The following is a 12706-nucleotide window of genomic DNA, read 5'->3' on the forward strand; positions in this document are numbered from 1 at the left end:
GCGCCCGACCTGCGCTCCTTCCGACGCGATCTGAAGACCTACTTGTTCGAACAAGCCGGCCTGGCCTGATGGGTGATGGGTTTAGATTTTAATATTGTTTTAATGTATTTTAATTCATTGTTGTTAGTTTCTGGGCACTTGTTTAATCTCTTTTAATGTTTGTATTCTTGTATTTTTATATGTTTGCCCGGTTCACCGCCCTGAGTCCTTCGGGAGAAGGGCGGTATACAAATAAAATTATTATTATTATTATTATTATTATTATTATTATTATTATTATTATTATTATTATTATTATTATTATTATTATTATTATTATTATAAAAATGGTCACAAGTCACCTTTTTTCAGTGCTGTTGCAACTTTGAACAGTCCTGAAAAAAATGGCTGTAAGTTGAGGACTACCCTTAATGTTCCTCTCCCTTTTTGAAAATTTTACTGATGGTATATATAACGTCAGAGCATGCACAGCCTTATTGCACTGAGATAACACAGGAGAAAACATAGTAAACAGTGGTCTATATTAAATGGTGGTTCACACTGTCTACAATATCATACAGCAGGAACAATATACATACACATGGTAATACAGCAGGATCCAACACAGCAGTTACAGCAAGCAAACGGAAGAAAGAGACACTCCAGCAAAAGCCTTCCCTTTTATACTCAGGCTCTTAAAGGGATACAGACCCTGCTTGCTCTTAAAGAGACACAGACCCTGATGAGTCATTCCTATCATTGCATCATCCACCTTATATTACATTACATCATACATCTCACATTATACAAGCTGGTTACCTGTTAAATTATTACCTTGACATATAAGATATTTGCTCTGATGTAACCCATATGGAATAGAGTCTTGGTGCAGAGAAAGAAAATTCTGCATATTTGGTAGCCTCCTGGATGTGAGCATGGAATGAATCAACTCCCCTAAGGTCTTCTTATGAAATTCTATTTAGATCCCTGATGTTGGATTACTCCTGCCTTCCTTCCAATTTGGATCAGAAATTCCTAAAATTGCCTTACTCCCGGACTAAAGAATTTGGAGAAACTTCATCCTTCCATATACCTAACCTTCCTTGTCTCTCAAGAGTTTACTCTCTCCCCTAAACAGGATGGCTGGAATATCATCAATTTTTGTATTGTGTTGTACCTATGCATCGGTTTGATTATTCCTCTATTAGAGAATGAGACATTTTTTCGAATGGTCAGGTAAGGACATAAAAAAGGTAAGATGGGTGCTATTGGATCAGGCCAAAGTTTTGTTTAGTCCTTGTTTTGTGTCATCCAATGCTCAACTCAATGTATCTGGGAAATTCATAAGGACAGACACAAAAATGAATGGTCTCTTTAACCGATACTCTTTGCAACTGGTATTTCACGCTGGTTTTGATTCAGAAGATTCTCAAATAACTCCCAACCTCTTTTTATACCCATATAAAGATACATCTTACATTCTTCCAGATGGACTGATCCAATGTAGAGTTGAAATAATGTCAAACTGGATGGCAGTAATGTAACAGGCAAGAACCACAGCCCTGTGGAAGAATGCATGTTTTCCATATATTATTCTTGGGTTCAATTCCTGGTTTTGTCTGTTTAAAAAAAGAATCAAGCAGTAAAAGATTTTTGAAAGGCCCCCATCAGAGATCTTGGTCATCTTGCTAGTTAAAGAATGTGTTCTGGGTTTCACAATACATTAAACCATAAATTAACCTAATAACCTGGATTCAGAAAATATACTGATCCACAAGATATCTAACCCAGGTCAAAATTAACCAAGCTTAGTATTTTGTACAAATGCCACCATTAGGTTTGTAACTAGCTGATTAAGTACTGTATGTTGTATATGCATAGACTCTAGTCTAGAAGATGAACTTTGTCAAGAAGCCACAAAGTCCTGTAAATGCTTAATACAACAGGTAAATAATAAACAAAGGCTAACGAATGAAATCAAAAGAAGGGGAACTTTCGTGCTAAGTGTGACAAGATTGGGACAGGAGGTTGGAAGTACCACATAGTCTCACTAGATCAGGGGTCTTCAAACCTGGCCCTTTTATGACTTGTGGACTTCAATTCCCAGAATTCCTCAGCCAGGTCTGGCTGAGGAATTCTGGGAGTTGAAGTCCACAACTCATAAAAGGGCCAGGTTTGAAGACCCCTGGACTAGATGGACCAACAATCTAATCTAATCCAAGATAGTTTTCCTTTTTAGGTTCCAAAATATGTAGAGGTAGTCTTTGACTTACAACAGTTCATTTAGAAACAGTTCAAAGTTACCACGGCATTGAAAAAAATTACTTATGACCGTTTTTCACAGTTATGACCTTTGCAGCATCCCCAGGATTATGTGATCAAAATACAAATGCTTGGCCACTGGTGCATAATTATGATCGTTGCTGTGTCCTAAGATCATATGATCCCCTTTCGTGACCATCTGATGAGTAAAGTCAGTGGGGAAGCCAGATTCGCTTAATGACCGGGTTACTAACTTATCAACTGCAGTGATTCACTTAACAACTGCTGCAAGAAATGTTGTACAATGGGGCAAAACTCACTTCACAAATGTCTCACTTAACAACAGAAAATTTGGGGGTCAATTGTGGTCGTAAGTCAAGGACTACCTGTAATTAAGGTTTTGTCAGCTTCCAGTTTCTCCAGCGCAGTATAATATATTTGTCAACGCTGTGACAATTGATGAAACTGTAGCCATTGTATTCATTGTGGTTATTTCTGCTTTTTGGAATTTTAGATGTAGAAGGGGGGGGGTAGAGGGGAATGTTTGAGCATTTCCAGTTAGCCATAACAATTGCAGCTGTGTGGGAACTCAAGGCCAGTATTAGATAAAGTTTTGGCTGGGCTGAGAAGTTGGGAGGAGAGCCCGCATTTTGGATTAATTGGTGAATGTGATTTATGACAGCCTTTCTGAGGTGGGAATTGCAACTTATTACTTGGTATCTGGGGGAGGGAACTTTAGTCTTGGGTTCAGCTATGTAAGTGCCCATACTTTGTTTCCTGAATAAAATGTTCCTTAAGGAAGAAATCTTTGCCTTGAAGTTCTTTTAATGGGTTTCATCTATCGGAACCGTGACAATATTATTGTGTGATTTTCAGTGAACGATTTACTGTGCGCCCCAGATTAGATGAAATATTAATGCCACACCATCTGTTAAACTAGAGTCTGTGCTTCCCTAACATTGTCCTGGTAGCCAGTTTCACCTAAATGGTTGGATTCTGAAATATGTCCGTTGACTGTGCTGGTTGTGACAATGGGCACTGAAATCCAGAACATCCAGAGGGCAATGGATTGAGAAAAAATGGCTTAAGACCAGCCATTCCTTGGAGCTGTCAGCTTTATGTAAATGTATATGGACGCATTTTCTATTTTTCCTTCTAGAGTCATGAGGCTGATACAAGTGTGTAGCTTGGTTAGTGGCCTGGCAAGAATGATCCAGGTGATCTTGCAGTCCATTCCTGACATGGCAAATATCATGATCCTACTTTTTGCCATCATGCTGGTAAGATGCCTTCATCAGATCTCCTCTCCATACCCCAAGCTAAATTCTTTTGTTTAGAAATGAACTGACAATGAAAAGAAGGACCAGAGATGACATGATAGCAGTCTTCCAATATCTAAGGGGTTGCCATAAAGAAGAAGGGGTTTACTTATTCTCCAAAGGACCTGAAGGCAGGACAAAAGCAGCAGGGGGAAACTAATCAAGGAGAGAAGCAACCTAGAACTAAGGAGAAATTTCCTGACAGGGAGAACAATCAGTGGAATGATTTGCCTTCAGAAGGGTCAGAATTAAATGAGTCATCAGAATCGTTACATTCCAACAAACGGTCTAAGTCCAACTCTTCTTGAGTTCCATTGACCTTTATCTGGTGCCCATTTAGTATTGAACTATAGTTGACTAGATTCTTGTGTGTAAAGGTAAAGGTAAAGGTTCCCCCGCACATGCATGCTAGTCGTTTCCGACTCTAGGGGCTGGTGCTCATCTCCGTTTCAAAGCCGAAGAGCCAGCGCTTGTCCGAGGATGTCTCCGTGGTCATGTGGCCGGCATGACTAGACGCCAGAGGTGCACGGAACGCTGTTACATTCCCACCGTAGTGGTCCCTATTTTTTGTGGCCGGCATGACTAGACGCCAAAGGTGCACGGAATGCCGTTACCTTCCCACTGTAGTGGTCCCTATTTTTCTACTTGCTTTTTTACGTGCTTTCGAACTGCTAGGTTGGCAGAAGCTGGGACGGGTAACAGGCGCTCACTCTGCTACGCGGCACTGGGGATTCGACCCGCCAAACTGCCGACCTTCTGATCGACAAGCTCAGCGTCCTAACCCACTGAGCCACCGCATCCCTTCTTGTGTGTAGGCTTGACCAATAAATCTTCTGAACTACTTAATGTAATTAATTGAACAACTTAATATATGGTCCTGATTCTTCGCACCTGACAGAAGGTATCAGAGAGGGAGAAAAAAATGGTTCTGACTGTGCTATTAGTTGCTTCCTTCTGCCTACAATGCAGTCCTTAGCAGAAAAAAATCTGTGCCCTTCTCCTAGCGTGGAAAGTAGTCTGAAGAATGATATGGTTATTTCAGACAGTCTGCAACAGTGGCCCCCCAACCCCCACCGCTGGGCAGTGGCCTATTTGCAAGTTGAGCTGTGTGCCACGTGCACATCAGCCTGCCACTCATGTGGCCCGGTTTCCCTCTTCCCTCCTGTGCTGGTCTGCGAAGCCACAAAAGTTGGGGACCGCTGGTCTACAATGTTCTCTTGTGATTTTCCAGTTCAAGGGGGAAGCTGTGTCCCAGACAACAGATATTATTGCACCATTCTCACTGTGTATTTTTGCAGGTCTTCTCTGTGTTTGGAGTGACTCTCTTTGGCACTCTTGTTCCAAAGCATTTTGGGAACTTGGCAACAGCTCTGTATTCCCTTTTCATCTGCATCACCCAGGATGGATGGATTAATATTTATAATGACTTTGAGTGAGTAAAATCTTTTTCTACATCCATCTATCTGTCTGTCCGTCCGTCCGTCTTTCTGTCTGTCTATCTATCTTCATCATATTTTCACACATTACAGATGGTCCTCATCTTATGACTATAATTGGTCTGGTCATAGGTTGTTGTGGTCATAAGTTAAGATTTGTGACCTGACTTGATTTTATGACACTTTTTGCAGAGGTCATTAATGGCACAATGGGGTCTCTATAATTAGACACACACACACACCTCAGACAACTTCCTATAAGTTGGAGAAACGAATTACAAAATGGTTTCAACTTGGAGCACTTGTGTCAAAAGATCAAATGAAATATAAGCTTCTGCTGAAGTCATCACTTCAGATATGACTGCTAACCAGATGAATACAAGGATAAAGTGGTTGAATGAAAGTGAAGTTAAACATGACTCAAGTAGCCTTTGAATCATAAAACTGCCCCAAAGGACTCAGTGTTCATGGCTGGCTAGCACTCCCTTACCTAAGATTACATTTAACCAAGATTAGTATGTGAAATAAATTCTCACCAAGCTTCCATCTTTTTTTTTGTGGATCACATGGCTACCTTTTGCATCTGCTGTGCAGTCCTTGGAAAGATCATACTGGATTTAGAACACAGAACATAGAATAACAGGGTTGGAAAGGACCTTAGAGGTCCTCTAGGTCAACTCCTTGCTCAAGCAAAAGACTCTGTACCAGAGGGCCTCAAACTTGGCCACTTTAAGATTTGTGGACTTAACTCCCAGAATTCCCCAACCAGCCATGTTGTGATTCCATGGCAGCCAGTGGACCCGGCAGCTGAGTCTGGGGAATCAGAGGAGGAGGAGGAGGGGCCTGGAGAGCTATCAGAGTCGGAGGAAGGCTCTGATGAGCTCCAAGACTTACAATCTGATGAAGAACCTGGCCCCTCCACTCGTGGTCAGGCTGAGACCCAGCTGTGCTGGGAAGCTGGAAGACAACATAGACGCTCGCAAACGCCGACAGGCAACGAGTAGGACAGAGGGAGGCAATGGGGTAGCTCCAAGGGAGGAGGAGGAGGAGAAGGTATTGAGAAGCCATGCCTTGGGGCTGCATAATAAAAAGGGAAAGTGTGGGCGGTGCCGGTTGCTGAAGGCAACTATTCACAAAGGACTCAAGTTTCATGGAATCATGTTCTGTTTGCCTTGCCTGTGAACAATTCTCTGTTTGAATTGTGTTCTGTTTGCCTTTGGACAATTCTCCATTTGAATTGTGTTTTGTTTGCCTTTGCTTTTGGGACATTTTGCAGGTCTGTAAATAATAATAAAAGGGGTTTGCTTTTCCTGCATTTCCAGCCTACTTATTAAAAGAGGGGTTTGTCCTTGTGAGTTAACAAGGACTCACATAGGCTGGGACAGAACACTGGGGAATTCTGGGAGTTGAAGTCCACAAGTCTTAAAGTGGCCAGGTTTGAGGACCCCTGCTCTATACCATTTCAGACAAATGACTGCCCAATCTCTTCTTGAAAATCTCCAGCTTGCCCACAACTTCTGGATTCAAGCTGTTCTGCTGATTGATTGTTCTCACTGTCAGAAAAATGTAGGTTGGATTTCTCTTTTAATGATCTTCTACTTGTTACTTGTCCTGCCCTCAAGTACTTGGAAGAACAATCTCTTCTCTGTGACAGTCTCTCAAGAACTGGAAGACTTTTATCGCATCCCCTCTAGTCCTTGTCTTTGCTAGACTAGACACATCTAGTTTTGTTCATCCTATGATTTAGCCTCCAGGCCCCTTATCAACTTTGTTGCTCTTCTCTGCACTTAGAGGCCCAACTTTTTTTTTTGGCTTTCATAATGACCAGAATGGGAGAGAATTTAGTTTAAGGATTAAATTTATTTAGTCTGATGTCAGCCAATGTATTTAGTCTGAAGGAATCAAGTGCAACTTGATATATGCAACTTTCTTCTCCAACAGAAAGGAGGGCCTTTGTGGCCATACGTATAGCCCCCCATCCAGCCTTAACTCTTGGTCACCTCCCTATCCATAAAGATGTGGCTGGTCCTGGGCCCCAGGAGGGATGAACAAGCCTGACTCAAAGCCATATTAACTTGAGGTAGTTACAAAAGGCTCCTTTAATGACTGCATGTCTTCTTCCCTCACAGAAATGAAGGTAAAGCCTTAGAGATAGGTGGGGCCCTCTACTTCTTTATCTTCATCACTTTTGGGGCCTTCATCTTTGCAAATCTGCTGGTGGCTGTGGTGACAACCAACTTGGAACAATCTATGGTTGCGTATCATGAGAAGAAGCAATTGAAAGCCAATTTCCCTTCCTTAGGAAGCTTTGCTGGATTTGATGTGAGTTTGTAATGTCAAGACTTGGGGAAGCCAAGTGGAAGAAAAAGCACTGCATGTATGGCAGTATGCCTAGTCTCTGGGCCCGGAAAATGGCACAGAAGCTTGCAAGGGCCAGATCAAAAATTATATGTAGAAGCTGCTCACTCAATAGAGGGACAGCCGTACTTTATGGTGTTTGGGTGAGTTGAGGGCTGCCTAATTGTATGGATTTTTGAGCAGGATGGCACCGATGATGACTACACTGCATCCCAGTCAGAAGCGGTGCATATAAAGGAAGTTATTCAGGGAACACCCATGGTCCATCATCAGGAGTTGCTCAGCTTTGGCAATTTGGCCAACTTGAATGAGACAACTTGTGAAGATCTCTGCCTTGTCTTGGAAGCGATCCATGAGAACTTAAAGGAATATCAAATGGTCAGGGATGAATTGGACCAGTAAGTCCTACCATTCCTCTGCGTTTTTTCCACCTTAGAATGAAAGCTACCGTATTTTCCGGCGTATAAGACGACTGGGCGTATAAGACGACCCCTGACTTTTGAGAAGATTTTCAAGATTTTTCGTCTTATATGCCGGAAAATACTTACATGCCAGTTGCCAAGTGTCCAACACAAGCCCGATTCAGCCCCGTCTGATGCAAATGGTGCAAAGCCACGCGCTTTTCTAGGCCAGACTCTGCAAACAGCAACCACCGCGGGAACTCTGAGTCCCCGCCTTTCGGCAGCCTGCACAGCCAAGCGCGATCCGGCTTTGAGATAGCATTTGCAGACGGAGCAGTCGCCGCGTCTGGAGCCAAGCCCTGCCCAGGAGACGGTTGGCCAGGCGGGCCTGGAAGACGTGCTAGAGAGCCGGGCTTGGGGCGGCCATGCCGAGGCCGGCTGGCGAGGGCCGCTGCATGGTCTGTGGGCAAGAGTGGCGCCATGTACCGCTGTTCCGCACTCCGTGACCGGACAAGCGATTCTTCCGGTCGTCGCGGGTCAGGCGGTGCCTCAGCAGGAGCAAAGGTGCTCCCTTCCTACTGTCGAGCAGCGCGCCTCTGGGGACCGCCTGCCCCTCCTCTTTTTGGGGACCTGACAGCCAGCATTGGAAGCGCCAGCATGGCCAGTCCTACAGAGAGCAACGGCGGTGGCTGCAGTAGCCGCCCCAGGAGCTGACAAGAGTTTGCCCTCCATCACCCATTCGCCATTGGCCGCTTAACCACGGGTCGCCATCACCTACCTCCATTCACCCAGCGATCCCGCCGTCCAGCAGAAAAGAGAAAAGATCAGAGAGGTGAATAGTATTTTCCAGCGTATAAGACGACTGGGCATATAAGATGACCCCCAACTTTTGAGAAGATGTTCATGGGTTAAAAAGTTGTCTTATACGCCAGAAAATACGGTATTCTAATGTAGCCAGCTAGCAACAGTTATCTATAGTGCAGTCATGCCACAACTTGATTACTACATTGAGATCTGTGGAACTGGATATATCATGACCTGTAAATGCAGTAGTTATATTTAGTTAATCACAACATGAAGCTCAGTTTATGTAAACCCAGATTTTAGGTTTAATTTTATTTAATATTTTTACCATTAGCCTTCATGGCAGGAAGTTGGGATATGAACTGGAAAAAAAAATAACAGTAATATTCTTCCAAACATATAACTGTACTGGGCACTTAATTTCCTTTTCTATCTAAAATTCCTTCCTTCCTTCCTTCCTTCCTTCCTTCCTTCCTTCCTTCCTTCCTTCCCTCCCTCCCTCCCTCCCTCCCTCCCTCCAAAATGGGGACATGAATTAAAAAAATAACAGTAATTTCCAAATATATTACTGATCATTTAATCTTTTCTATCTAAAATTTCTTTCCTTCCTTCCTTCCTTCCTTCCTTCCTTCCTTCTTTCCTTCCTTCCTTCCTTCCTTCCTTCCTTCCTTCCTTCCTTCCTTCCTTCCCTCCCTCCCTCCCTCCCTCCCTCCAAAATGGGGACATGAATTAAAAAAAATAACAGTAATTTCCAAATATATTACTGGTCATTTAATCTTTTCTATCTAAAATTCCTTCCTTTCTTCCTTCTTTCCCTCCCCTCCCCTTCCCAAAAGGGCACGCCTTGGTATATTACAAGTTTTTTTGTGCCTTTGACTCCTGGCAGCTACCTGGACTGGTCCCTGCTGATGTCTTTTGGGGACAAGATTCCAAAAGTGATTGGCCATTGCCGCCTTCTTTCTAGGGATGAGATGAATACTTCCCCTTTGCTACTACACACAAGGAAGGAATGGCAGAAAAATAAACGTAGGATGATAATCTATCTTTCAATAATCTAGATTTGACATGAGTTTTTAATCTTTTAATTTTGCCCTTTAGCTCCCAGAACAAATAGAGGGGACAATCAACTCCCTTCACCATGCTGTTCCCCTTTGGTCTTGAGACTCTTATGAAGGAAAGGAGGGTTGGGGCCAACCTCCATGGGGTGCGTGTAAGATGTTACAGAGGCCAGGAGCGACAGCAGAGAAGGCCCTCCTCCTGGACCCCACCAGCCGGAATAATTGGGCTGACGGGGCCCATAGCATGCCTCCTCTGCTGGCATGATGGGAATGAATCCCCTCTTGTCTAGGGGGTGAGGGGTCTGGGGAAGGTTCAACATGCATCTGAGCTTGCTCCAAGGAGAACAGGACCACGGCCAGCTCCATATGTGAATATTCAGGCCAGATCTCTGCCGAACAAGCTTGCTGTATTCTTTTTGCCATGAACTCTAATTAACTGATTGGAAGTCATGTTGGTAAGATTAATTTCTGTTGCTCAAATTCTGTCTCTTTTGTAGACATCTTCACATTATAAGGAGCACGTGCTTTATCACACACACTGTTGATTCCAACTGACATCAGAGTTCTTCTTAGCAGTGGAAATGGAACTGAGGGATGTTACATAGGTGGTCATGGGTAATGAGTCATAGGAGAGGGATAAGACGGTCTACTCTAGACATGCAAGTCTATTTTAAAATGTCAAAGCATTGCTCAAGGGTACATCTGCTTGGTGCCAAAGTAATTCATGGAAATCATCCCCAGGTTTATTTGATTTTGGATTTTGATCTCCACAGAATAGTCCAGGAGGTGAGGTCCCTCAAATTCAACGTAGAACAGGAGCAGGAGATTGTTCTACGAAACATCCGTGGGGCAAACATTTCAGAAACAATGTTTGCCAACAATACCATTTATGCAAAGACTGGTGATGTTCTCTCTACGCTGATGAACCTGGAGAAGGTAGAGTTTCAATCCTATGTCAAATGATTATATTGGGAGCAAGTAATTTACCCATGGTCAAGAAACATTATTTAACAACTGAGACTACACATTACCTACAGCTAGTTACTGAAGTAACTCAGCTTCTAGATGTGTGCATCTATTGTACCACACACGAGTTCAGGGGGTTGGGAAACTGCAACTGGAAATTCACATGATATACAGAAAGTCCTTGACTTACAACCCCAATTGCGACCAGAATTTCCATTGCTAGGCAAGGAGTTTGTAAAGTGAATTGTTACCCAATTTTACTTTTGTCATCTTATTAAGCAAATCACTGCAGTTGTTACATGAATCATGCAGTCATTAAGTGAATCTGTTTCTCCCTCCCCACCCCCACCCCCCATTGTCTTTGTATGTTGGAAGCTGACCGGGAAGATCACAAATGACAGTCAAGTGACCCTGGGATATTGCAACCATCTTAAATACATGCTGGTTGCCAACCACTTGAATTTTGATCAAGAGATCGGAAGGATTCTAGACAGACACTGTGAGGACCAGTTGCAAGTCACTTTTTACAGTGCCACTGTGACTTTGAACAGGCACTAAAGAAATGGTTATAAGTCAAGGACTGCCTGTTCCAATTTACCTCCCTAGTTAGTGCTAACCAGCTATAACGTGCTAATGTAGGCACTGGGTTTATATCTTACTTGGTTCAATATATATACTTTGTCGTATACTGCAGAGGTCCCCAACCTTTTGGGCACCAGGGACCGGTTCCGTGGAGAGAGGTCTTTCCACAGACCGGAGGGTGTGTGGTTTTGTGTGCTGCTTGAATCCTGCAGATGGAGCTTTGCTTGTCTTGCAGACAAGTTGCTGGCATGCTGCAGCCCGATACTGGTCCACGGACCAGGGGTTGGGGACCCGTGCTATACTGTACTGTATTTATATAGTTTCTAGGAGCTCAGTGTGTTGCATGAACACAACCATTGGGGCTTCAGAATAAAAAATGCAGTTATATTTTTCATAAATGCATCACTTATATCATCTTGGATCCCTTGCTCACCTTTTCCCCCTTGGGTATCTTTCTTGCACAGTCACACTTACTTGATAGAGAGTACCAGAAAGGAGAGGTAAAATCAGCAGCCATGAGAGCCTTGCGACAGTCTGCAGTAAGTAGAAGAGTGGGCTTGGTTGCCCTGGGTTCAATTCACATTGGCACAGGCTAATGTGTATCAGCCTATGGGGTGTTGGCCAGGACTCTCTAATTCTATAATGACTCTGTCTTTGTGTTCAGTTCCTAAAGCAGTGATGAAATTCCCTTTGGTGCCTGGGGGTTACACCTTATTTTTGGGGGGAGAAGGAAGGCCATGGGCATCTTCTAGGGGACAATTCATGTCACATGTATCATCACCTCACTTCACATTATTTTATTTTATTTTATTTTTTATTATTTATTTATTCATCCATCCATCCATCCATCCATCCATTCATGTTCTATAGTTGCCCAATTCAATCAAGTGACTCTGGGCAGCTCATGACACTTTGTGTCATGATCACATTTTGGCGTCTACAGATACCTCTGGCAAAGGTCACAATGGGTGGGGAAATAATTCAAAGTGAATAATGCACTTGTAGGGTTTTTTTTTGAGGGGGGAATATTTTTTCTCTTTTTAAACCATGTTGAATATACTGTAGTGCTTGCATTTACAGATGTTGTATTTTGTGCCTCAAAACAATGGGAAAGATGAATGACTGTGGTCAGAAGGAGCTTTTGTGGGTTGCAAAAGGAGACGGGACTCTGTACGTGCCTAGTGTGTGTAAGGTTTCATCCAGGTCCTGTTCACCAAACAGTATGTGGAGAGCATTAGGATGATACACTTCACGTTAAATCCTGACATCTCGTGTTCTCTGCTTTTCCTACCCTGCAGCTGGACGAATCTGTAACAATAGGCCGCCGACAAACTTTGGTAAGAATATTGGACTGACATTTGGGCTATTTCTGCCTTTCTCCTATTGGTCTGCAAAAAGCCCAATGAAGCTGGTGACACAGCAGATCAGAAGCTGTCCATTTTTCTGCATCCAAAGGCAGATGAAGGTTCAGTTAAGCTGATTTATTGCTCAGGAATCTTTTCAACAGTTAGCACCTGGTTACAGTTAGATAAAGGGAGGGT

The 12706-nt window shown here is 43.3% G+C and overlaps 1 protein-coding gene across 1 annotated transcript in view; it reads left to right on the top strand.

Moving 5' to 3' along the window:
- Window positions 1-12706, top strand: part of CATSPER4 (cation channel sperm associated 4) — a gene marked incomplete at both ends in the record, with an annotated part of 28296 nt that overhangs the window by 5835 nt on the left and 9755 nt on the right. The window contains 8 exons of the mRNA XM_081334371.1: window positions 1118-1215; window positions 3401-3521; window positions 4859-4992; window positions 7126-7318; window positions 7538-7752; window positions 10391-10553; window positions 11630-11704; window positions 12464-12502. Coding sequence (XP_081190497.1) covers window positions 1118-1215; window positions 3401-3521; window positions 4859-4992; window positions 7126-7318; window positions 7538-7752; window positions 10391-10553; window positions 11630-11704; window positions 12464-12502 — 1038 coding nt within the window. The remainder of the gene's footprint in view (window positions 1-1117; window positions 1216-3400; window positions 3522-4858; window positions 4993-7125; window positions 7319-7537; window positions 7753-10390; window positions 10554-11629; window positions 11705-12463; window positions 12503-12706) is intronic.

Source organism: Vipera berus (genome assembly GCF_964194415.1).
Source record: "Vipera berus genome assembly, chromosome: 9".
NCBI lineage: Eukaryota > Metazoa > Chordata > Lepidosauria > Squamata > Viperidae > Vipera > Vipera berus.